Source organism: Heterodontus francisci, chromosome 46, assembly GCF_036365525.1.
Source record: "Heterodontus francisci isolate sHetFra1 chromosome 46, sHetFra1.hap1, whole genome shotgun sequence".
Lineage (NCBI taxonomy): Eukaryota > Metazoa > Chordata > Chondrichthyes > Heterodontiformes > Heterodontidae > Heterodontus > Heterodontus francisci.
This window is the reverse complement of record NC_090416.1, coordinates 16,981,132-17,006,637: the sequence shown is the minus strand read 5'-3', so window position 1 is coordinate 17,006,637 and position 25,506 is coordinate 16,981,132. Positions and strand designations below refer to the sequence as shown.

Genomic DNA, 25,506 nt, shown 5'->3' with positions numbered 1-25,506 from the left:
CTAAAGGGAGAGAGGAGAGGGGGAGGCAGAAAGGGAGAGGGGGGAGGCAGAAAGGGAGAGGGAGAGGGGGAGGCAGAAAGGGAGAGGGAGAGGGGAGGCAGAAAGGGAGAGGGGAGGCAGAAAGGGAGAGGGGGAGGGGGAGGCAGAAAGGGAGAGGGAGAGGGGAGGCAGAAAGGGAGAGGGAGAGGGAGGGAGGCAGGAAGGGAGAGGGCGGGAGGCAGGAGGAAGGGAGAGGGCGGAGGCAGGAAGGGAGAGGGCGGAGGCAGGAAGGGAGAGGGCGGGAGGCAGGAAGGGAGAGGGCGGGAGGCAGGAAGGGAGAGGGCGGGAGGCAGGAAGGGAGAGGGCGGGAGGCAGGAAGGGAGAGGGCGGGAGGCAGGAAGGGAGAGGGCGGGAGCAGAAGGGAGAGGGCGGGAGGCAGGGAAGGGAGAGGGCGGGAGGCAGGAAGGGAGAGGGGCGGGAGGCAGAAAGAGAGAGGGAGGGAGGCAGAAAGAGGGAGAGGGAGCAGAAAGAGGGAGGCAGATAGAGAGAGAGAGAGAGAGAGAGTAAAAGAGTAGGGAGAGAGCGAGAGTGGCAGGGTTGCTAAGGATTCACTGCATAGTTAAGCCAAAGTTCACTTGATGTTTACAGGTATGTTGTTCAGCACAGGGAGCACTTGCAGAGTTCAGCATCTCTGTAAACTGCAGATCTGAACGACTTTCCCAAATGCTGATCCACACACTGATGTGTATCCCATTTCCTGCAGCTCACTGTATTCCCAGAAGGATTTTCCTTTCGCCCCCACCTCCACCACCCACCCAACAATGAGCCACAAAATCCCATCAATCCACAGTTTAGTACTGAGGGAGTGCTGCCCTGTTGGAGGTGTTGTCTTTTGAATGAAACGCTAAAACCGGTTGCCCTCTTCGGTGGGAGTTAAATGTCCCAGGGCCACCGCTGGAACCTGCTCGACGTCATCCAAAACTTTGCTGTCCGTTGTCTTAACTCGCACCAAGCCCTGTTCCCCCACCCACCCCCTTTGCTTGCTGGCCTCCGCTGGCTCCTGGTCCGGCAACACCTTGATTTTACAATGCTCATCCTCGTTTTCAAATCCCTCCGTGGCCTTGCCCCTCCCAATCTCTGTAATCCCCTCCAGCCCCACAACCCTCGGAGACATCTGCGCTCCTCTAAGTCTAGCCTCTTGAGCTCCCTGATTTTAATCGCTCCGCTACTGGCCCCGAAGCTCTGGAATACCCTCCCCACACCTCTCCACCTCACGTTGCTCCTCTAAGACTACGGCTGAAAACCTACCTCTGACCAAGCCTTTGTTCATCTGACCTAATGTGGCTCACTGTCATGTTATATTTTATAATGCTCAAGTGAAGAACCTCAGGATGTCTTATTATGCTGAAGGTGCTACATAAATTCAGGTTGTTGCTGCTTCTCGCCGTGTTTGTTTCCAAAGTTCCCCCGAGCCTGTTGAGGACAGTCTAGGAACAGACCGGCCTTCTGTATGGGCATTCGAGTCATTTAAACTGGGGGCGGGGGTCACAGTCTCAGGACTAGGGGTCGATCATTTCAGACTGAGATGAGGAGAGATTTTGTTACTCAAGGGGTCGTGAATCTTTAGAATTCTCTAACCCGGAGAGCTGTGGATGCTCAATTGCTGGGCGTATTCAAGACTGAAATCAACAGATGTTTGGGACACTAAGAGAAATTGGGATAGGGCGGGAAAGTGGAGTTGAGGTAGATGATCAGCCATGATCGTAATGAATGGCGGAACAGGCTCGAGGGGCCGAAGGGTCGAGGGGCCGAAGGGCCTCCTCCTGCTCCCTATTTCTTAAGTTGTCACCAAGACATCCCCCAATATCAAACAGAATCCTGGCTTCAGCTGGTGTTTGGTCCAGAGTTGAACCATGGAGGTGGAAAGGATTCGCTGGTGCTGGATGTGGAGGGGGGGGGGGGGGAGGTGTCACGTTCGGATGAACATCCTACATTTTAATGAGGTCACTAACCCAGTTAAACGTGATTAATGAACTTGCTAAAATGACAGCAGGATTTTTAGCCAGACCCCATAAACTGAATTGGTTTAGAAAAAGACATGTATTTATCCAGTGACTTGTCACCGCTCCGAAACATTTCGGAACTTCGCAGACAGCTCGCGAGCGCGCGGACAGAGGCAAATGCGGTGGCCATTTTTGCACACAGCAAGATCCCACAAACAGCAGCGAGGTGGAGGACCAGTTCATTGAGCAGGCAGACGGGGGCCTCGGTTCAACGTCTCTGCTGAAGGGCGACGCCTCGGACCCTGGTGCTGCACCGCACCGGGAGCATCGGCCCGGATTATGGGCTCAGGCCTCCCGACACAAGGCTTGCATGCGCGACCGTCTGACTCGGAGGCACTGAGCTGAGGGCACCATGGAACTTCGCCCTCTGGAGAAGAACTGGAAAGAGGGCAGAAAGAACAAGGGAGGAGAAAAGGCGGGATAAAGAGACAGTGAGAGTCAAAGCAATCAAACAGCTGGACGCCGGGAGTCATTATGGTTCCAATTGAGCTAAAACAGGCCGACATTAATCAACAGACTGTTGTCCCCAGACAAACAGTATCCCTGATTAGCAATGGCCAAACCAGCCACAGATCATCAGAAAGGTCATCCAACAGAAACATTAACTCTCTTTCTCTCTCTCTCTAACCAGAGATGCTGGCTGACCTATTGAAAATTCCCAGTATTTTCTGCTTTTGTTGCTATACAGTCATCTCATCACTGTGGAATCAACATGCAGAGTCTTGGGGTTTATACAGGTATACAGCTCAAGCACAGGAACTAGCACCTCATCTTTCGATTAGGCATTTTAAACCTTGTAGCCTCGACATTGAGTCCAACAATTTACGTCATAACCACCGCTCCAATTCTTCCAGAAAGCTGTGACCACTTACTCCTCCTCTGTTAATCCCGAAAACGCGAGTACAAATCCCATCGCAGCAGTTTGAGATATTTAATACAGTTCAAAACAAAAATCTGGATATAAAATGCTGGTCTCATTGAAAGTTAGCATGAAGCTGTCAGATTAGATTAGATTAGAGATACAGCACTGAAACAGGCCCTTCGGCCCACTAAGTCTGTGCCGACCATCAACCACCCATTTATACTAATCCTACACTAATCCCATATTCCTACCAAACATCCCCATCTGTTCCTATATTTCCCTACCAATTACCTATATTAGTGACAATTTATAATGGCCAATTTACCTACCAACCTGCAAGTCTTTTGGCTTGTGGGAGGAAACCGGAGCACCCGGAGAAAACCCACGCAGACACAGGGAGAACTTGCAAACTCCACACAGGCAGTACCCGGAATCGAACCCGGGTCCCTGGAGCTGTGAGGCTGCGGTGCTAACCACTGCGCCACTGTGCCGCCGGGTTGTCGTAAATACCCAACTAAGTTCAGTAATGTCCTTTAGGGTTGGAAATCTGCTGCCTTTACCAAGTGTGGGCCGATATGTGACTCCAGACCCACAGCAACGTGGATTGAACTGCACACTGATGTGGCCCAGAGGATATGTGTCAAGCTAACCCCTCTCTCACACGCTCCTGTATCTGGGGAGTCCCTCTAACCCCTCTCTCACACACTCCTGTATCTGGGGAGTCCCTCTAACCCCTCTCTCACACACTCCTGTATCTGGGGAGTCCCTCTAATCCCACTCTCTCTCACTCCTATATGTGGGGAGCTCCCTCTAATGCCTCCTTCTCACTCCTGTATCTGGGGCAGTCTGTTTAACGCCTCTCTCACGTCGTCTGGACAGGATACAGGAAAAGCTGTCTTGAAAGCTGTCTGCTCCTCTCCACGGTCTGTTCTCCTCTGAAGACTCTTGCTTCTCCTAGGCTTCCAATTCCACAACCTACAGACGCTTCCTTCTCCTCGTGTTGAAATCTGGACTGTTTGCTCCCCTCCCTCAGTCTTCCCCTTGCCCCTACAATCATTTAAAACTCAAGGTTAGGAACATGCTGGACAAGGATGAGAAGCCAAGCTCCATCTAATTTCCCTTCTCCCATCCTGGGAGTCTCATGATCCAACAATAATGACAAATCATACTAATCAATCGCTAATAAATCTGAAACAGACCCAGACACGAGGGAGGAAAACCCCCCAGTGGTGGAGAGCTTTGGGAACCGGAGGTCTAAAGTCATCTGTTCTTCCGAAGCACGGTACAATCCAGCACACGTCATGTCCCCTGTTGCTCATATACCAAAATGTTATTTCCTGAGAGAAGTTTATCTAATTTACATTTGAAGGAATCAATATTAACTGCATCCACCATTTCTCAGTACATTGACCACTCTGTCACTGAAAATTGTTTCTGCAGTTTTACATTTAACCCCTTCAAGCATGGGCCATGCTCTCTAACCTCCTGATTTACCAAGTTCCCCATCTACTCTTCTCATCCTCAGCCAGGTACTGCACTGTGCGTCTTGGCCCTTTATAGAATCATACAGCACAGGAGGTGGCCATTCGGCCCATCGTGTCTGTGCTGGCTCTTTGACAGAGCTAGCCAATTAATTCCACTCCCCCCTACTCTTTCCCCACAGTCCTGCAAATTTTTTCCCTTCAAGTATTTATCCAACCCCCTTCTGAAAGTTACTACTGAATCTGCTTCCACCGCCCTTTCAGGCAGCGCGTTCCAGATCATCATAACTCGTTGGGTAAAAAAAAAATTCTCATCTCCCCCTCTGGTTACCAACCCTCCTGCCACTGGAAACAGTTTCTCCTTATTTACTCTATCAAAACAGCTCACGATTTCGAACGCCTCTACTAAATCACTCCTTAACCGTCTCTGCTCAAAGGAGAACACCCCCCCCCCCCCCCAGCTTCTCCAGTCTCTCCACATTAACTGAAGACCCCCATCCCTGGAACCATTCATCATAGTTTCCTAATAATAATCATCTTCAAATGTTTTTCTTTCCTTGCACGGTGACTCTCACTTACCCCAGGTAGTGTCTTCTGTTCATGTAGTGCTGTCTGTGCTTTCAGTGCAGATTCTCTTGCGCAGTATGTCAGAAAGGCACATCCTTTTCACAGCAGAAATTTTAAAAAAAACACCATGGGATCAGAACAAGGAATCACCGAATCATCAGACAACTGAACTGTCAGAGCCGCAGGCGAGAACTGTGGGGAGGTGGGGGGGGGGGGGGGGGGGGCGGGGGTTGGCGTTAATCATCGTGCTCGATTGGAATGACTGAATCTCAAAATGACAGGCAAATATCAGTGGGGTTAAAAAACAGTTCCCTTTCCGACTGGCCGTGGGAAGGCGGAACGCCGCGGTGGGGGGGGGGGTGCGGGAGCGTGCACGTCTTGAGCAAGCAATGGTGGGAGCGTGGGGCGGCGAATTGGATGGGGGCGGGGGGAGGTCATGTGGCAAAGCTTCCAGGAATACGTCCAACCAGAGCTGGCAATCCCTACCACCACCAACCCCACACCCCCCCCCCCTCCCAACTTCTCTCCATTCAATGGGCGACTAACCGAGTATGCCTGGCACCTCTTGGAAGCAGCCATTTTGCCAACTGTGCAGCTGGCAGCTATTCGACTGTGGAGGGCAGCGCACACCACCAGAGCTATACGCGAGTGGGAAACACCGTGGCAGGCTCATTACAATTGGAGAGGGAATGGAAGGTTCCTGAGTCACTCTCTTGGGGTGGGAACTAATAGGCTGGGCTCCTGTCCTGAACCTAAACAACAGATCATTTTATTGAAAGCCCTTAGGATTTTTCCTCCTGGGCAGCTATGCCCGGGTGGTTAATCTTTAACTCCTGGAGATTGCAGGTCAACCTGGTGGCTTGGCAGCCCTAGATCTCCCTCCGCCCCACCTCATCACAATCCCTGTAAAACTCCCACATCCCGGTATTTTCTGTTCTCCTGTCATGTGGGATCAGAGCAGGAGGGGGGAGAGGCTCTTCGAGCCTTTAAAATCAATTACCATACACAACATCAAAGGCGAATTGGGAGTGTTGAGTTTAATTGCGCGATTACGAATATCGAATCGCAGGTTTAAATTCTCTCAATGAACTTCAGTCGCACAAATGAATGGGGGAGGCAGGAGCGTTTAGGCAGCAGCCTACAGTCCGTCAGGCAGGAGAACACAACAACTTGGCATGTGTGAATCCCATCAGACTCTGTCAATCATAAAATTACAGAGAAGGTACAGCACAGAAAACTGGCCATTCGGCCCATCTGCTCCGTGCTGGGGTTTCTGCTCCACACGAGCCTCCTCCCAGCCCCTCTTTATCTCACCTTATCAGCATACCCTTCTATTCCTTTCTCCCTCATGTGTTTATCCAGCTTCCCCTTAAATGCATCTCTTCTATTCCCCCCTCAACCACTCCCTGTGGTAGCGAGTTCCACATTCTGGGGAAAGACGTTTCTCCTGAATTCCCCATTGGATTGATCTTATATTGATGGCCCCCCAGTTCTGGTCTCCCCCACAAGTGGAAACATCTTTACATCTACCCTCCCAAATCCTTTCCAAACCTTAAAGACCTCCAACAGGTCATCCCTCAGCTTTCTCTTTTCTCGGGAAGAGAGCCCCAGTCTGTTCAATCTTTCCTGATGGTTACTACCTCTCAGTTCTGTTCCATACAACCATCGCTGCTTTTCAATACTATTCCCCTAGAAATGAACCCCAGTGCTTGGTTTAATTTTTTTTAATGGCCTTTTCAGCTCCTCTTTAAATCTGCACAAATCTGACTGGAATGCGGGGCCCCATCAGGGGGATTTGATAGCCAGTCACATTTTGTTGGAGTGGAACCTTGTGTACTATGCAAATGAAAAGTCTGCCTGTTACAGAATCTTGGGCTTCATAAGTAGAGGTATTGAGTACAAAAGCAGGGAGGTTATGCTGAACCTTTATAAAGCTCGGCTCAGGCCCCAACTAGAGTATTGCATCCAGTTCTGGTCACCACACTTTAGGAAGGATGTGAGGCTCCTTGAGAGGATGCAGAGGAGATTTACCAGAATGGTTCCAGGGATGGTGGGGAATTTAGCTACATGATTAGATTGGAGAAGCTGGGATTATTCTCCCACCTCCATTTCCAACGAATAAACGGATTGAGTTCAATTTTTTTTTAAACATCTATTTTTTTTTTTACTGGGCTGTTCACAGCATTGTCCAGGAGATTAATCTTTAACTTCTGGGGATGCCACCTCAGTCCTGGAGGATTAGAAACATATCATCCTGTCCCACTGCCAACCCCCTATAATAAAAATCAAAAGCACTGCAAATACAGCACGGGTCTGAGACAGGGAGACTCAGCTGTCAGCTACGGCTCAGTGGGTAGCTCTGCCGTTCACCTCCGAGTCAAAAGGTTGTGGGTTCAAGGGTCACTCCAGAGACTCGTGCACAAGATCCAGGCTGCCCCTCCCAGGGCAGTGCTGAGGGAATGCTGCACTGTTGGAGATGCCATCCTGCAAATGAGATGTTAAACAGAGGCTCCGTCTGCCTGTTCAGGTGGATAAAAAAAAGAGCGCTATTGCAAAAGAGGTCTCCCAGTATCCTGGACAACATAGAAGCCCCTCCCTCCCATCGAAGCTCCTTCCTCTAGTACCCTAACTCCTGCCTGTACCCTAACTCCCATCAAAGACCCAAGGGATGGCAAATGCACCAGGGTGAAGGGCTCCAGAGTGTCCCGAGGGAATGTGTATGTGTGTGAGACAGAGAGATATGGCAGGGTGAGGATGGGGGTTGGAGTTGGGGGTTAGGGTTGTGGGGGGGGGGGGGGTTGGGCAACATCCCTGACCAGGAGGGTGAGCTGCCCTTTTTGTCAGCGGCTCTTTCTCTCTCCCTTGTGCTTACACCACATGCAAGCTCCCAGCTCGATGGCCTGATGGGGACCAAGGATCCCAATCTACTCCCAGGATGCCCGGGAAATGCTGAAAGAGGGCACTGCGAAACTGACATCAGCTATTTTACTTTGTGTTTCTCTCTCTGCTCCCAGCTCAATTCCCTTCCAATTCGGTTCAGCAGGCATGTTTATACGCTGGGGTGGAGGGGGGGTGGGGGGCAGTAATTGTGAAGCAACAGGTGGAGGAAGGCACAGGTGGTGTGTGTGGGTGATTGGGTGCAGGTCTAATTCTGTGCTGCCTTGGCAAATGACGGAGAGGGAAAGTGATCGGAAGTTTCAATGTGTCATCATATTTTGCTTACTGTGAGGAAGATAAAGACACAGGAGATCTACAAGACTTAGGTCTGCCTTGAACTGCCAGTGTTGCTGCATTGGAAATGGAAGGTTGGCAGTGTTCAGTTGCCTAGCTACATCAATGTGTCAAATTTACATGCTATTTTATTTTGAAGAATATAAAATCTGCAATATGTGAGCGGACTGGACCCTTCAGTTTGTGGGAAGTGTATCACATTCAAACTTGACATCTTCTTTCCCACCTCAGTGATTCTATCTCTGAACCTTTTTCCACTCTCTGTCCGTTAATTCTCTGCCTCTCTCATGTAAATTCACTCCCTTCCTGCCTCCCCTCTCTCACTCTAAAGTCATTCACTCCCAGCGCCCGTCTCCCTGAGAACTACACTCCGCACCCTCTCTCTCTCTCTCTGTAAATTCACTCTTGCCCTCTCTAGGAAGATAGGAAGAGGAGGAGGCCATTAAGCCCCTTGAGCCTGCTCAGCCAATGAGATCAAGTCTTGACCTGTATCTTAACTCCATCCATCCACATTGGCACCATATCGCTTGACAGCTGAGCAAAAATCTATCGATCTCAGATTGAAAACTGAACTAGCATCCACTGCTTCTTGTGGGAGAGAGTTCCAAACTTCCAGCACCCTTTGTATAACTTCCCTCTTGAATGGCCTGCGCTGATTTTGTTACGTCCCCTTATCCTAGACTCCCCCACCAGTGGAAGACATTTCTCTCTTGTCTACCCTATCAATTACTTTCGAGATCCTAAAAAAAAACTCAATTAAATCACCCTTTAACCTTCAATATTTCAGGGACTACAAGCCTAATTTATGTAATCTCTCCTCATAATTTAACTCTTGGAACCCTGATAACATGCTGGTGAATCTCTGCTGCACTCCCTCCAAGGTCAATATATCCTTTCTAAGGTGTGGTGCCCAGAACTGCTCACAGTAACTCCAGTTGTGATCTAACCAGGGCTTTGTCTAACTGTAGCACAGCTATTCTAAACCTCAAGTTACAAAGACTAACTCTTGCTCCATGCCCTCTCTCCCGGTCAGTTCTCTGATTCTCCGATTCTCCGGCCTCTCGCCCTGCTCCCTCCTTTGCAATACAGTACGTCTTGGCTTGGTGTATGCTTGCTTTCCCTGCCCGGCCTGGGCTAGCTGCTTGGTTTTATGAACCTTACGACTTTAGAAATACAATTCAGGGACTCAGTGGCAACATGGTCCTGACTTTATTTCATGGTTTTCATCCCCTCCCTCCCAGTGTACAATTTGAACTGAGCACTTCGTCCAACATGTTTGCCTTGTGTGTTTTTGTAGAGCTTCGATTGGTCATATGGTTGGCATGGGCTAAGGGTGGAGATGTAATTGGCTCGTAGCATCATGTGATTTGCATGGCCCAATGTTGGGTCCTGATTGGCCTGGTGTGTCATGTGGTTAGCAAGGCCCAATCAGCTACCTCACACTCTCAGTGCAATATCCCTGACACAAAACTTAATAATCCACAGATAGGGGAAGAACTGGAGGGGAACACAGAGACAGACATTTGACCTCAGGGTCCCATTAATCCAAGAGGCCAATAGCAGCAAGCTATGCACTGCTTCCTCCTTACAGAGGTCTATCCCATTCTCTTTGAAGGCCTTGTTAATGTCACTCTGTTATGTTGCACAGTTAATATTTCAAAGCCTTCATATTTAAGCGCTCTCCAGTTTCTATGACCGCCCTCTGTCTTTGCCTGCATTTCAAACCTCTGAATTGTCTGGGCATCTCTCTGGTGAATGATGCCTCTTTTCACAGGCTAGGCCTAACCCAGCCTAGACCCTGAAAATAAATCATTCTTCCCCTCAATTTCCAACTACTACCCACCTCCTCCTTGCTTCCTGCGCAGTCACCCACCAACCCTCTCCCTTCCCATCCCATCCGCTTGCATGTGAGATGCATGAACCCAAAATTGCCTTGAAACTCATTGTGTGGTACAATTGCAAACCTCTAGCTGTGCCCTTTCCTTGGAGTTCCTCTCCCCCGCCTCAGTATGTTGCTCTTTAAATAAAGATCCTGAATGTTGCTAAATTAAACTCACCATCCCCTTCACGTAGCATAACTCTATATTTGAGAAACTCCTCTTGGATTTTTTTTTTAAAATAGTGTACACCTTTGCAATTTCAGGGAGAAAGCTGACAGTACACAACAACTCAGATATTTCTCCAGATGGATACCTTCCGTTTCTGATACACTGGAACTTGGGTAAAAAGTGTGACTCTGCTGTGTGCTTGTTTGCAATTTAAAGAAAACACATTATGGGCATTTTGTTTTGTAATTAGTACGATCCTGATTCTGCCTGATCCTCTCTTTCTACCCCCTCGCTCCTATTTCTCCTTTACAATTTCGGCGAGTTAAACAGCCCGGCTCCCTGTCTAATCACCCATCACAGATGTCCCATCCCTTTGTTTGAAACCTTGCCTTCAACGCTCCCTTGTTCTCCCTGCTCTTATATTTATTATTGAGATTCTCCCGACTAATTCCCTTTGTCCAGTTCCGCCAACCCGAGAACTCCTCCCTTTATTCCCAACCTTTTTTTTAAAAAAAAAACAAATTATTTATAAACGGCCACTAAGGTTTGTCCTTTGTTTAGCAAGTATTTCTTGCACGCTCCCTTTAAAGAGCTTTGTCTACATCTGTTCATTTCACTGAACGATTTACTAACTCCGGATTTGCAATTTTTAAAAAAGGTAATCAAAGATCTCCGCTTGCTTTATTACCTTATTATGTGTGGCTGTGTTTTTCACCAACACTTTCCTCTCTTACCTTTGTGCATCCCAGTGTATCTATCTTTCAGCACCGTGAGTTCATAGATCTTTCCAAATTCTTCAAAGAAAGGTTTGAGGTCTTTCTCTTCCAGGTTTCTCGGGATCTGTCCAATGAAGAGTTTAATCGCGTCTTGGTCCTTCATTGGAATGGAACGGGAGTGAGAGGTTGGGAAAGAGGAGTGGATGGGGCTGGTTTTAGTGGCGGCGCTGGGAGGATGGCTATTGATCAGGCTATTGATCAGGTTGTTGGCTGGGCTACAGATGGAGTTGCTGATGCTTTTGATGGGCACGTCTTTACTGGACGGGGAAGTGCTGGGAGTCTGGATGTAGTCCCCTCTTTCTTCTGCAGCCATTTCAGCATCAGCCCCAGACACCAGGCAGGGAGGGAGGGAGGAAGAACGGGGATAGAGAGAGAGAGAGAGAAAAAAATACTGACATCACCCGTAACCCTTTCAGCGCCGAGCTAACAGGGCCAGAGAGAGAGAGGGGAGCCTTGGGAGCAGGCATGTACCGCCCCACTTTCCAGCACAATGCGCCTTAATTTCATGTAACAATTTTAAACAGTATCCCAGTTTCAAATGCAACAATTTCGAAAATGATTTCAAACCCAGTGTGCCAATCTCAAATTTCACAAATAATTCATCAAACAATTTTTAAAAAAAATAAACCTCCGCGATGCATTCATTAATTAGAACTCGCATATGCCATTTGATAATTAAAAATCACAAAGCACAGAAAGGAGAGGGCAGTCAGGGAGTGAAGCATTTAAAGCTGGGGCACTGGATGAGCAGAGTTAAAGATCAGACCGAATGAGTGAGCTTCTCAAAGAATTTGAGCCTCAACCTTTGTCACCTGGGGCACAATCCTCCAGAGCTTCGAGTCAGCTGCAAGCTGGCATCTGGCATTTAAAGAAAAATAATTTCTAATTGCATTCTGCTGTCATTTCTCTCTGCACGCAATATCAAAATAGCACAGTACTCTCCTGTAGCAAAACCAGAATATCTCCTTACAAATTTACACAAATGTGGACACTATACATGAAGTATGTTATCTAAATGATATATAATCAATGCATATTATGTATGTGTGAAATGCAGTGTGTTAAATATATGATGCAATTTATAGAATTTGCAGCATAGAAACATTTGACACAGAACCAATTGCTCGACATGAGCCTCCTCGCACTCCTCTTCATTTAACCCTATCATGTAAGAGAATGTGGATTATACGTAATACGTGAATTGTACAATAATCTGCAGAAAGCATGCACATTGTTTTTTTTCTAATATTAAATTGCTGTTAACATGTATCATATCTGATCCATGAATTATATACCATCTATATTTTACACATAATACAATGTATACTATCTATGGATCATATAAGCGTTAGATACATTAGATAGGATACATGTTTTAAGAACTGTGTAAATATGTTAACAGGAATATGACGTTTAAACTATGCATTTCGGTAGTGCAATGTGAAATATACAAGATAATCATGGTGTTATATATCACCTATGAAAGATCTAAGTATGATTTGTCTAATAAAATGTAATTATTCTGTAATATACATACTTAAATGTAACATGCAATAGTATTTACTTGTTACAATGTATACTTTGAGTGTATAACACTATATAGTGTGTGTAACACTGTGTCTACATCACAGTGTGTGTGTAACACTGTGTCTATATAATTACTGTGTGTGTGTTTGTACATGTGTAATACTGTCTATCTAATAATTTGACAGACCAAGAGTCAAACATTCCCATTTACTTCTGAAATTTAGGTGTATAAAAGATTTTTTTATTCCCCTTTTCACACACACTAGTTGCATATTAAGCCATTGCCCTACAAACAGCTTCATCCAATGAGGTTCTGCCCCCTCCCACAGACTGCTTGCCTCATCGGGCGCTCAAGTTCACCCAGTTGAACCTCCGTCATGCAGATTCAATGTTGTGCCTCCACTCAACCCCAAAATGCCCAGCCATCTGCTGCCTTCTGTCTCAACTCCTGAATCTGTCCCAGCCCACTGCATCATGTCTACTCTACCTCTGAAAACACTGTATCCTTCTCAGGTCCTATATCCCACAGCCCGTACATATCCTCCTTCAAACCCAATATTACTGTTGCTCCACAATGCTTCACTATCTACTTGCTAGATCACTTCTTACATTTTGTAACTCTATCCTCAGCTCCTTCTTTGATGGTTGGACGAGTCCTTCTGTTAATAGTGACATCCATGCAGTTGTCACTCCTTGCATTAGTTCCATCCAATCCACCAGCTTCCAATGAATAAAAACTGTGATTCTCACCATGGCACCATAACACAACAAGGATCAATATCCCGGGAATGAATTCACCATGGCACCATCATCAGCCACTGACAATCAATACCTGGGGAATATATTCACCATTATACCTTAAGCCAGTGATATATATGTATATTTTTAAAAGCAATACATTTTGAATCTTTTTATAAAATGTATGAAAGCAAATCGATGAGATTTACCAAAAATAATTGTGGCAACAAGACTTAGCAAGTATCTGCATCTCTGATTTCACTCAAGGACCAAAACTGCAAAGGTCTGACAGTAATTAAATCTTCCTCCGTGCTTAATTCAGTTTGATCTCTCTCTCTGCACTGCCCAGGCTCCTGCGGCGAGACATGCAGTGCACAATAGCCCTTGATAAATGCCAGCTCTCTAATAGATCCAGCTGCTCGTTCTGCCAACAAGGGGCTCCCTCTTAGATGTGCCCCTTCTCCCCCCCCCCCCTCCACCTGCTGAACCCCTCGTCCCCACAAAAATCCGAGTCACAGAATGGCAGGTGAGTCTCAATGTAGGTCCATTCACACCAGCGAAGGAACTGGTTCATATTGAATGGTGAGGACCTCCGGAATCTGTCAAAGGCGGGGTAGACTGAAGTCATTTCTAAACAGGAACACCATTCTCTCACTCCAACCTCTCACCATCCGAGCTCTCTCACTTCTTTCTCTCTGTTCCTGTCCTTTTCTCTCCCGCTCATTCTTTCCTCTCCATTTCTCTCCCTCTTCCCCGTCTCTTCTACTTCTCACTCTTTTATCTTTCTCACTCCTTCTCTTGTCCCTGTCTTTCTCACTCTCTTTCTCTCTTCCCCACTCTTAAATTGAAACAGTGGTCGTCTGAACTTCCCTCTCTCTTTGCTCCTTCTAAACCCCCAATCCCCTGCCCATGTACTCCAAGGGCGTCCTTCACTGTTTCATGTAATTGCTCCCTCTATGTAAATTACCCCTGATATTTTCAGTTGGCCTGACCTTGGCCACTCTGGCTGCCTGAATGATGATTCATTAACGTTCATCTGCCTTTCAATGATTCAAGCGACAAGTGTTATGCAAAACATACTTCACTTGTTTCTGAACAGATGGTGCAGTGAGGTAATTCACACTGATTTACACCATCATATATGGTGCACCAGTCACCACGGAGACAAGAGTGTTACATGATTCATCTCCCTGCTTAAATAAATAAGACCTTGACACGTTTTCTCTCTCCAAAATTGAGTGTCCCTTTAAGTGAGAGATCGATTGGTCAGAGCCGGAATGGGATCAGTCAAAACTTGAAACCTCTGAACCCCTCTCCAGATGTTTTACCCTTCCTCTCTGAGAGGTGCTGGCATTTTGCTTGGGTACAGTTTGTTTGGGCACTGGCCAAACCAAGTGCCCACCCCGCCCTCTGATCATCCCTCTTTGTCCCCAATAGTTCATACAACTGAGCGTTCATCATGTGGGATCCTAGACAGTGTTGACTGGATATTCAACCACAAGGGGCACTTCTTCCAGTAAGAATCACTACAGAGTATCCAGGAATGGGATCTTACACCGAGCCACATGAGGAAATATTAGGGACGGACGACCAAAAGCTTGGTCAAAGAGGTTGGTTTTAAGGAGCGTCTTAAAGGAGGAGAGGGGGGGAGAGAGAGAGAGAGAGAGGGAGAGGTTTAGGGAGGGAATTCCAGAGCTTAGGGCCAAGGCAGCTGAAGGCATGGCCGGCAATGGTGGAGCGATGGGAATAGGGGGATGCTAAAGAGGCCGGAATTGGAGGAGCGCAGAGATCTCGGAGGGTTGTAGGGGATTACAGAGATAGGCGGGGGGCAGGGGAAGAGGGCCCTGGAGGAATTTGAAAACAAGGATGAGAATTTTAGAATACTTTTAAGGCCTGTATCCTTAACACAAGTGAACGTTGTTGACCCTTGGGTTAACACAGTGGACAATTTTCATCTTTGCCAACACTGCCCCCTACACATGGAGTACTGGAACTGTTTGAAAATACTCCTGTAAGGCCCTTTGGATGTTTTACTACTTTAAAAGGTGCTCTATAAATGCACATTGTTGTTATGAGCCCCCATTTGTCCCACCATGACTTGCATGCCAGGTTCTTCCAGGCATCTAGATTGCTGGGCAGAAGGGAAGAGGGTGGGAGTAGCTAGGGGAATTCTAACCTGCACAGTGTTTAGCACTGCAGCCTCACAGCTCCAGCGACCCGGGTTCAATTCTGGGTACTGCCTGTGTGGAGTTTGCAAGTTCTCCCTGTGTCTGCGTGGGTTTCCTCCGTGTGCTCCGGTTTCCTCCCACATGCCAAAGACTTGCAGGTTGATAGGTAAATTGGCCATTAGCAATTGCCCCTAGTATAGGTAGGTGGTAGGGAAATATAGGGACAGGTGGGGATGTGGTAGGAATATGGAATTAGTGTAGGATTAGTATAAATGGGTGGTTGATGGTCGGCACAGACTCGGTGGGCCGAAGGGCCTGTTTCAGTGCTGTATCTCTAAACTAAACTAAACTAAAAAATCTCCTGCCTGTTCTTCTTTAGAAGATTTGGGTCTTTATTCAGCCCATCCCAGACTTCACTGGAAAGTGTCCTCCCATGCTCTTCTACCTGCAGACCTCGTGTTTCCAGTTCATACCTAGTTTTCCTCCTCTTCCACAGCACTCCCTACAGTATAGTTACTCCTGGGAGCGAGGCCCAGACTTTGAGGAAATCTGGGGCTCCGGTAAATACTTGTTATGTGTGTCGCACAGGTGCACACTTCTGCCAACAAGGATCACTACAAAGCATCCAGGAATGGGATTTGACACTGAGCCACATAAGGAGATATTAGAACATGTGATCAAAAGCTTGGTCAAAGAGTCGGCTTTAAGAAGCCTTAAAGAAGGAGGAGAGAGAGGTTTGGGGAGGGAATTCCAGAGTTTAAGGCGCAGGCAGCTGAAGGCACGGCCTCCAATGCTGGAGCGATGGGAATCGGGATGTGAAAGAGGCCAGAATTGTCGGCGTGCAGAGATCTCGGAGGGTTGTAGGTCTGGAGGAGCTAGCAGAGATAGGGAGGGTTTGAAAACAATGGTGAGAATTTTAAAACTGAGGTTCTGCCAGACCGAAAGCAGATGCACATCAGTGAATGCAGGAGCTGATGGGTGAACGGGACTTGCTGCGAGTTAGGACACAAGGCAGCAGAGGTTTTGGATGAGTTTACAGAAGCTGGGAGGCTGGCCAGGATGAGATTGGAATAGCTGAGTCTAGTGGTAACAAATGCCTGGATCCAGATTTCAGCAGTAGATGAGCTGAGGCAGGGATGGAGAGGGGCCTAGTTACAGAGGTAGAAGTAGGTGGGCTTGATAATGGCGCAGATATGTGACCGGAAGCTCATCTCGGGGTCAAACACAACACTGGGGTTGCAAACAGTCCCGTTCAAGGTTTCCAGGCTGATGTTGGGTGAGACTACAGAGCAGAATCACCAACCACCACCCCTCCCACCCCACGTCCTGATGTCTCTATGGAACATGCCAGAATGAGAGGCCTGAATAATGAGCTGGAAGATGTAATTGGAAGCAAGCTGGGCAGTGAGAAAAATACAAGGACAATCGGCAGCCATGCTACATCAGTGCTGATGACGGGGAGAGTTTGAGGTTGATGGCACGAGGCAATAAACGGCAGTGCCGACTGGTACCAGCTCCGACATGGTAATCTCCCAGACAGAAGGCAGCGGCAGAATCATCTGCTGGCAAGCTCATCTCTCTTAGACTTACTTTGGTGCAGTCATGAAGGCTGACCTCCTCCCAACCATGGAGCATAGCGACAGGAGGAGGCCATTCAGCCCCTCAAACCTCTTCCACCACTCAATCAATCAGTCAGATCGTGGCTGATCTGAATCTTCACTCCGTCCAGCCACCTTGACTAGACTGATTCCTAGGATGGGTGAATTGTCTTATAAAGAGAGGTGGAGTCGACTAGGCCGATACTCCCTCGAATTTGGAAGAATGAGAGGTGACCTCATTGAAACGTATAGAATTCTTACGGGGCTTGTTAGGGTCGATGCTGGGAGAATATTTCCCCCTGGCTGGAGAACTAGTGGGCACCATCTCAGGATAAGGGGTCGGCTGAGGAGAAATTTCTTCACTCAGAGGGTTGTGAATCTTTAGAATTCTTTACCACAGAGAGCTGTGGGTGCTCAGTCGTTGAGTATATTCAAGGCAGGGATCGATAGGTTTTTAGATAGTAAGGGAATTAAGGAATATGCGAATAAGGCAGGAAGGTGCAGATGAGGTAGAAGATTAGCCATGGTCTTAGTGAATGGTTCAGCAGCCTCAATAGGCTTCTATTTCTCAAGTTCTTGTATTCTAACTTCACTATCATTGTATTGTGTGACAACCAAGATGGTAGGAGGCAAACTAGATGGAGCTTGGGCCTTCTTCGTCAAGCAAGTGTCTCCCCATTTCATGTAACAGAAAGCTGCTCGATCTAGTTTCAATGGCTATTATATTTTAGGTTTGTACACCAGAATGCTGAGTTGACAGTGAATGATAACAGTTATAAACTTTTACGTTTTTTTTTTAAAAAAGGTAAATAAATGGGTCACATTACTTTAAAAGTACCTTGTTGTCTTTGCTTTGACTCCCTTCCCTTCTTCTGTCACCTACCACCTCCAGTCAGGTTCAAATCCCAGATCTTAGCAGAATTCCCAACCACAGGCTCTCTTTTTGTCTTGACACCCTTCCATCAGGCCTCCAGGGTTAATGGGAAAGCTTCTGATGAAGAGTCCTGAAGCTGGAACATTAGTCCCTCTTCTTGTCTTCAGAAGCTCACAGGATTGGCCGTGCATTTCCAACATTTTCCAGTCCTTGGGTGACCATCCAAACAAGTGTGGGTTTGGTGATGGGTGTGGGGGGAGGGAGCGGGGGTTGGTGGTACGAGAGTTTGCAAACAGCGTCATTATTTTCACGTGGCTCAGCGGGTCAGGCTCCCACATCGGAGTCAAAAGCGGGTCCTGGACCCCGACTCCAGGACTTGAACCCCGTTACCGGCGGGGCTCATCTGAGGGAGCCTTCCAGATGGGGCGTTAAACTGAGGCCCCGCCAGCTGCGGGCAAGAGATGCTGCGGGCACGGTCAGAAGAAGAGCTGGGAGTAGGTTGGTGGTGGTGGTGGTGGTGGTGGGCCGGACAGGAATGGGGAAAGAGTTCGCCTGGCACCCTGTCCTTCAGCGATGAACAACTGGTGCAGCCTGTGAGATCTTGCTCTGTAGAAAAATGGCTGCCACACTTGACCAGAGTGGTTGACACCACCTGCCCCGGGGTTATTCACGGTGTGTCATGGGAGGGGTACTGGGGGTTGGTGAGGAGATTATTAAAAATAAAATTTGCAATGTCTTGACTCCCCTATGCCATGCAAACCCACGCTAATGTGGAGGGAAGGCCATTGCCCCAGACCTAGGCCCAGAGGCTGCTCCCCTCAGCCTGCAAGCGTCTCCATGGTAACAGTAATCAAGTCGGCGCGAGCCGGCAACGCCCCCTCCCACCAGCCAGTGGGCGGGGCACAGCTGCCGCACGCCCATTGGTTCCCGGCGAGACACGTGCCACAGCCCCGCCTGCCCCGCCGATGCGCCTGCGCGGTCTCCGCGGCAACCCCCGCAGCTTCGCCTCCCCGGGCAGCGCAAGATGGCGGATTCCGAGTCTGAGATCCCTCCTCCCTACGGGATGGAGGGGTACGACCTGGGAGCGCTCAACGAAGAGCAGCAGGACAGGCTTTGGCGCTTCAAGGTGAGGGGAGCACGTTTCAGTAGCGTTCCTATCCTCGACATTCGTCAGCAAATCGAGCCGTGGGCCCCGTCGCCATGGTGACGCTGCCCTCGCCGGCTGGGCGACCACTTACGGCGCTGGAAGGCGTAAGTGACAGGGCGTCTGACCAATCAGGGTCTAGAGGGCGGGGATTACTTTGTTTAAAGGGACAGGCGCTCCTCATGTGTTATCACTTTGGATGGCGTTGTTCTCCTGATTGGACAATTTGGGCTGAGACAGGTGTGAGACAAGTGCATCTTGTATAAGGTACACACTGATGCCACGGTGTGTCATTGGTGGAAGGAGTTTCAGGTGGTGGACGGGGTGCCCATCAAGCGGGCTGCTTTGTCCTGGATGCTGTTGAGCTTCTTGAGTGTTCTTGGAGCTGTGCTCAGGCCAGAGGAAAACCTATTACATTAAATCAGTTGTTCTGGATTTTCCTTCCCCTTACAGTAAGGCAGATACAGCAAAGGGATTAGATACATACGTATTAGGAGCAGGAGTAGGCCACTCGGCCCTTCGAGCCTGCTCCACCATTCAACAAGATCGTGGCTGATCTGATTGTAACCTCAACTCCACATTCCCAGTTATCCCCGATAACCTTTCACCCACTGCTTTGCAAAAATCTATCTACCTCTGACTCACAACGCTCTGAGAGGAAAGATTTCTCATCTGTCTTAAATGGGCGACCCCTTACTTTTAAAGTGACCCCTAGTTTGAGATTCTCCGACAAGAGAAAACATCCTTTCCACATCCACCCTGTCAAGACCCCTCAGGATCTTGTATGTTTCAATCAAGTCGCCTCTTAGTCTTCTAAATTCCAGTGGATACAAGCCTAGCCTGTCCAACCTTACCCCGTAAGACAACCCGCCCATTCCAGGTATTAGTCTCGTGCCCCTTCTCTGAACTGCTTCCAATGCATTTACATCCTTCCTTAAATAAGGAGAGCAAAACTATACACAGTACTCCAGATGTGGTCTCACCAATGCCCTGTTTAACTGAAGCATAACCTCCCTACTTTTATATTCAATTCCCCTCACGATAAACGATAACATTCTATTGGCTTTCCTAATTACGTGCCGTACCTGCATACTAACCTTTTGTGATACATTTACTGGGACACCCAGATCCCTCTGCATCTCAGAGCTCTGCAATCTCTCACCATTTAGATAATATGCTTTTTTATTCTTCCTGCCAAAATGGACAATTTTACACTTTCCCACATTATACTCCATTTGCCAGATCTTTGCCCACTCACTTAACCTATCTATATCCTTATGTCCTCTTCACAACCTACTTTCCTATCTATCTTTGTGTCATCAGCAAATTTTGCAACCATACCTTTGGTTCCTTCATCCAAGTCATTGATATAAATTGTAAAAAGTCCTGGCCCCAGCACAGATCTCTGTGGCACACCACTCGTTACATCTTGCCAACCAGAAAATGACCCAGTTATGCCTACTCTTTGTTTCCTGTTAGCTAGCCAATCATCTATCCATGCCAATATGTTACCCCCTACACCATGAGCTTTTATTCTCTGCAATAACCTTTGAGGTGACACCTTATCAAAGAGTAATACAGAGTAAAGCTCCCTCTACACTGTCCCCATCAAACACTCCCAGGACAGGTACAGCACGGGGTTAGATACAGAGTAAAGCTCCCTCTACACTGTCCCGTCAAACACTCCCAGGACAGGTACAGCACGGGGTTAGATACAGAGTAAAGCTCCCTCTAAACTGTCCCCATCAAACACTCCCAGGACAGGTACAGCACGGGGGTTAGATACAGAGTAAAGCTCCCTCTACACTGTCCCGTCAAACACTCCCAGGACAGGTACAGTACGGGGTTAGATACAAAAAAAAAACAGGTTTAGATACAGAGTAAAGCTCATTCTCTCTCCCTCAGTATTGGCACAGCCTGGATTCTGTATTCAAATCCCTGGAGTGGGTCTTGAACTTACAACCTGCTGACTCAGAGGTGAAGAGGTGCCACAGCTAACTAGGCTAAAGATATCAAAAGTGCCAGTATGATATGTACTGTGTAGCTTCATTGCACTGGGGTACCTTTTCCTGTCGGTGACCAAGTTCTGTGCAGGAATGGAGAACAGATGCTAGATTCAGGCGGGTTCATTTTGTCCCTAAAATTTTGAAATTATTTCTGATGTGAGGTTAATGATTACATGTTCTTTGTACTTGATTGCAGATAAACACTCGAATCGCCAACGAATATTACTTGAGGAACCATCCAGAAGTGGAGTTGCTGCTGAGGGAGTTTCTGAGGTGAATAATGCAGTTTGCGGATAGCTGGTTATCAAATCGAGTGAGGCCGCAGATTGAGGTTTATAGTTGCGAGAATGAAAGCAGGGAGGATCCAGGAGACACTTTTACACACACGGCGATGTTACAACAGGCTCGTGTCGACTGAGGAGCGAATGTTGCATCAGTTGAGTTTGCAGATGATGCAATGATATGCAGCAGAAATGAACACTGTAAATTGAAAGCATAAAACTGCAAAGCGATTTTGATAGATTGTGGCAATGTCGGAAAATGTTAGGTCGTCCACTTTGGACCTAAAAAGGATAGAGCAGGGTACTTTTTAAATTGTGAAAAGCTAGAAACAGTGGGGGTCCGAAGAGACTGGGCGGGGCGGGGGGGGGGTGGAGGTCTCGGACTGGGGGGGCAGAGTCTAAAAATTAGAGCCAGACATTTCAGGAGTGAAATTAAGAAACACTTCCACACACAAAGGGTGGGAGAGGTTTAGAACTCTCTCCCACAGATGGCAATTGATGCTGGATCAATTGTTAATTTTAAATCTGAGATTGATAGATTTTTGTTAACCAGAGGTATTAAGGGATAAGGGACAAATGAGCTCATTGTATAGCAGAAGAGGCTCCTGGAGCTGAATGGTCTCCCCCTATTTTTATGTTGCTATGTTCATTTACAAGCTGTAAAGGTTGCAAGTTATGTATACCAGTGAAGGGTGCATTTAAAACTGTAAACAGCTCTCAAATAACCACGCTCTCAAATGGTTACAAACTGTAATAACAGTTCCTAGAAGTGATTATAGGCTGTAATTACATCCTCAGCTATACTTTCATCTCCAGCTTTACATTGTTGCTGCAGCTCACTTCAGACTTTCTGTTTTGTTTTCCTGTTGTAGTGTGTTTGCACGTGGGTGGCGTTTTTTTGAAGGTGAACTGAGACTGACTCTTTTGCACACTTTTTTTTTTCCAGGTCCGTACTTCTAAAGAGACCAAAAAACATTCGGGAATTTGCCTCTGGTGAGTATTAATTCCACGGTTCCAATTTGATTAGCACAAGTATCAATCTGAAGGAAACTGTTTCCCTGCCTGTTGCAGCATCAGCACAGGGTTAGATACAGAGTAAAGCTCCCTCTACACTGTCCCCATCAAACACTCCCAGGACAGGTACAGCACGGGGTTAGATACAGAGTAAAGCTCCCTCTACACTGTCCCCATCAAACACTCCCAGGACAGGTACAGCACGGGGTTAGATACAGAGTAAAGCTCACTCTACAATGCTGGTTGGGGTTGGTGTGGGAGTGGTTGGGATGTGGTGCGGGGATGTAGGGTGCAAGTGTGTGGATTGGTGTGGAGTTGAAGGGTAACTGGGGGTATGGAGTGGGTTGGGGTATGGTGTGGGAGGAGGGGGGGAGGGGGAATGGGGTCACAGTGATAACTCTGTCCTCCCTGTCTGACAGAGTACTACACCGATGCAAAGCTGCCGGAAAAGATCCAGAGGAAACTGAAGGATAAAGGGAAAAAAATGCGTGAGAACTGAAGCACAGTTGTCACTCAAGAGAGCATGGCATCCTCAGATGACATGGGCTCCACGCCCAAACGCTTGTGAAATGTGACACACGCCCCCACAATATACTGGCAATCTGTAGGTGGAAACAATTAAACGTTGCCTCAGTTTGTGTGTTTGACACCATGTTTCCAGGGAGACTCACTTTGTAAAATATCAGATTTTAACACAGTGACTGTTGACGAGAGCACCCTACCCCCTCACAGGGGAGTACACTCACGCACTGCACCCTACCCCCTCACACTGCACCTCATCCCCCTCACACTGCACCTCATCCCCCTCACACTGCACCTCATCCCCCTCTCATTGTACCATTACCCCCTCGCACTGCACCTCATCCCCCTCCCATTGCACCTCATCCCCCTCCCATTGCACCTCATCCCCCTCACACTGCACCTCATCCCCCTCACACTGCACCTCATCCCCCTCACACTGCACCTCATCCCCCTCTCATTGCACCATTACCCCCTCACACTGCACCTCATCCCCCTCCCATTGCACCTCAACCCCCTCACACTGCACCTCACCCTCTCACACTGCACCTCACCCTCTCACACTGCACCATTACCCTCTCACACTGCACCATTTCCCCCTCACACTGCACCTCATCCCCCTCCCATTGCACCTCACCCCCTCACACTGCACCTTATCCCCCTCCCATTGCACCATTACCCCCTCACATTGCACATCATCCCTCTCACATTGCACCATTACCCCCTTGCACTGTACCGTAAACTCCTCACACTGCACCTCATCCCCCTTACACTGCACCGTAACTCCCTCCCACTGCACCGTAACCCCCTCCCACTGTACCATAAACTCCTCACACTGCACCATAACTCCCTCCCACTGGACCCTAAACTCCTCACACTGCACCATAACTCCTTCGCACTGCACCGTAACCCCCTCCCACTGCACCATAACTCCCTCCCACTGCACCGTAACTCCCTCCCACTGCACCATAACTCCCTCCCACTGCAATGTAACCCCCTCCCACTGTACCATAACTCCCTCCCACTGTACCATAACTCCCTCCCACTGCAATGTAATCCCCTCCCACTGCACCGTAACTCCCTCCCACTGCACCGTAACCCCCTCCCACTGCACCGTAACCCCCTCCCACTGCACCGTAACCCCCTCCCACTGCACCGTAACTCCCTCCCACTGCACCGTAACCCCCTCCCACTGCACCGTAACCCCCTCCCACTGCACCGTAACCCCCTCCCACTGCACCGTAACTCCCTCCCACTGCACCGTAACTCCCTCCCACTGCACCATAACTCCCTCCCACTGCAATGTAACCCCCTCCCACTGCAATGTAATCCCCTCCCATGCACCGTAACTCCCTCCCACTGCACCATAACTCCCTCCCACTGCAATGTAACCCCCTCCCACTGTACCATAACTCCCTCCCACTGCAATGTAATCCCCTCCCATGCACCGTAACTCCCTCCCACTGCACCATAACTCCCTCCCACTGCAATGTAATCCCCTCCCATGCACCGTAACTCCCTCCCACTGCACCATAACTCCCTCCCACTGCAATGTAACTCCCTCCCACTGCACCGTAACTCCCTCCCACTGCACCGTAACTCCCTCCCACTGCACCATAACTCCCTCCCACTGCAATGTAACTCACTCCCACTGCAATGTAACCCCCTCCCACTGTACCATAACTCCCTCCCACTGCAATGTAACCCCCTCCCACTGCACCATAACTCCTTCCCACTGCAATGTAACCCCCTCCCACTGCACCATAACTCCCTCCCACTGCAATGTAACCCCCTCCCACTGCACCGTAACCCCCTCCCACTGCACCGTAACCCCCTCCCACTGCACCGTAACCCCCTCCCACTGCACCGTAACCCCCTCCCACTGCACCGTAACCCCTCCCACTGCACCGTAACTCCCTCCCACTTCACTGTAAACCCCTCGCACTGCAATGTAACCCCCTCCCACTGCACCGTAACCCCTCCCACTGCACCGTAACTCCCTCCCACCACTGTAAACCCCTCGCACTGCACTGTAAACCCCTCACACTGCACCGTAACCCCTCCCACTGCACCGTAACCCCTCCCACTGCACCGTAACTCCCTCCCACCACTGTAAACCCCTCGCACTGCACTGTAAACCCCTCACACTGCACCATTCAGAGTGTTGAAGATTTAATCACGAAAGATACACTTTCACAGGGAAAGAAAGTCTCGCATTTATGTAGCGCCTTTCACAACCTCAGGATGTCACAAAGCTCTTCTCAGCCTCTGAAGTCCTTTTTCTTTTGAAGCGTAACCTGGGAAGCTCAAGATCAAAGCTCGGCCCAACTCAGCTAACTCTTCCAACACCCGCTGCCTGTCCTTAATCCACAGAATCCTTCGCTGTGCGGGCGGGAAGGGCCATCGCGCAGAGGGGTGGTGGGGGTGGGTGGGTGCGGGGGGTGTGCATGGACAGTCCAGTGCCTCTCCTTCATCCCCATTCCCTCTCCCCAAAGGCACTCAGTGTAAAGCCCGGCTTGGGGGAATGGGCCAGTTGTGCATGTTGGACCTCACAGCGATGGTCTCAGACATCATGTCTGGATGGATGACATAGTCTTGTCGCCGGCGTTTTCTTATAGCAATGCTGCTCA

At 48.6% G+C, this 25,506-nt stretch overlaps 2 protein-coding genes across 4 annotated transcripts in view; one reads left to right on the top strand and one right to left on the bottom strand.

Moving 5' to 3' along the window:
- LOC137356816 (CUGBP Elav-like family member 3-A) overlaps positions 1-18,743 on the bottom strand; it is a 93,724-nt gene extending 74,981 nt beyond the window's left edge. Inside the window, exons 1-3 of one of the 3 annotated variants that reach the window (XM_068022611.1) lie at positions 17,877-18,743; positions 11,811-11,865; positions 4,965-5,047 (exon numbers count right to left, since the gene is read on the bottom strand). Coding sequence is in view for 2 of the 3 variants with exons in the window: in XM_068022612.1 (XP_067878713.1) it covers positions 4,965-5,047; positions 10,966-11,110 (228 nt within the window). In the remaining variant the exon portion in view is untranslated. Of the gene's footprint in view, positions 1-4,964; positions 5,048-10,965; positions 11,305-11,810; positions 11,866-17,876 lie in introns of those variants that run through there. The other 2 variants (XM_068022612.1, XM_068022610.1) reach the window with 2 other exon arrangements.
- Positions 18,744-18,876: 133 nt separating this feature from the next.
- On the top strand, positions 18,877-23,004 carry LOC137356764 (RIIa domain-containing protein 1-like). The gene is made up of 4 exons (XM_068022521.1): positions 18,877-19,038; positions 21,259-21,335; positions 22,290-22,336; positions 22,777-23,004. Exons 1-4 carry the CDS (start codon positions 18,937-18,939, stop codon positions 22,854-22,856), a joined length of 306 nt encoding a protein of 101 aa, XP_067878622.1. The 5' UTR covers positions 18,877-18,936; the 3' UTR covers positions 22,857-23,004.
- The last annotated feature ends 2,502 nt before the right edge of the window (positions 23,005-25,506 follow it).

Coding starts and splice junctions, on each gene's coding strand:
- LOC137356764 (XM_068022521.1), top strand. CDS start 18,937: ATGGCGGATTCCGAGTCTGAGATCCCTCCTCCCTACGGGATGGAGGGG. Junction 19,039..21,258: donor ACAGGCTTTGGCGCTTCAAG/GTGAGGGGAGCA, acceptor ACTTGATTGCAG/ATAAACACTCGAATCGCCAA. Junction 22,337..22,776: donor CATTCGGGAATTTGCCTCTG/GTGAGTATTAAT, acceptor CCTGTCTGACAG/AGTACTACACCGATGCAAAG.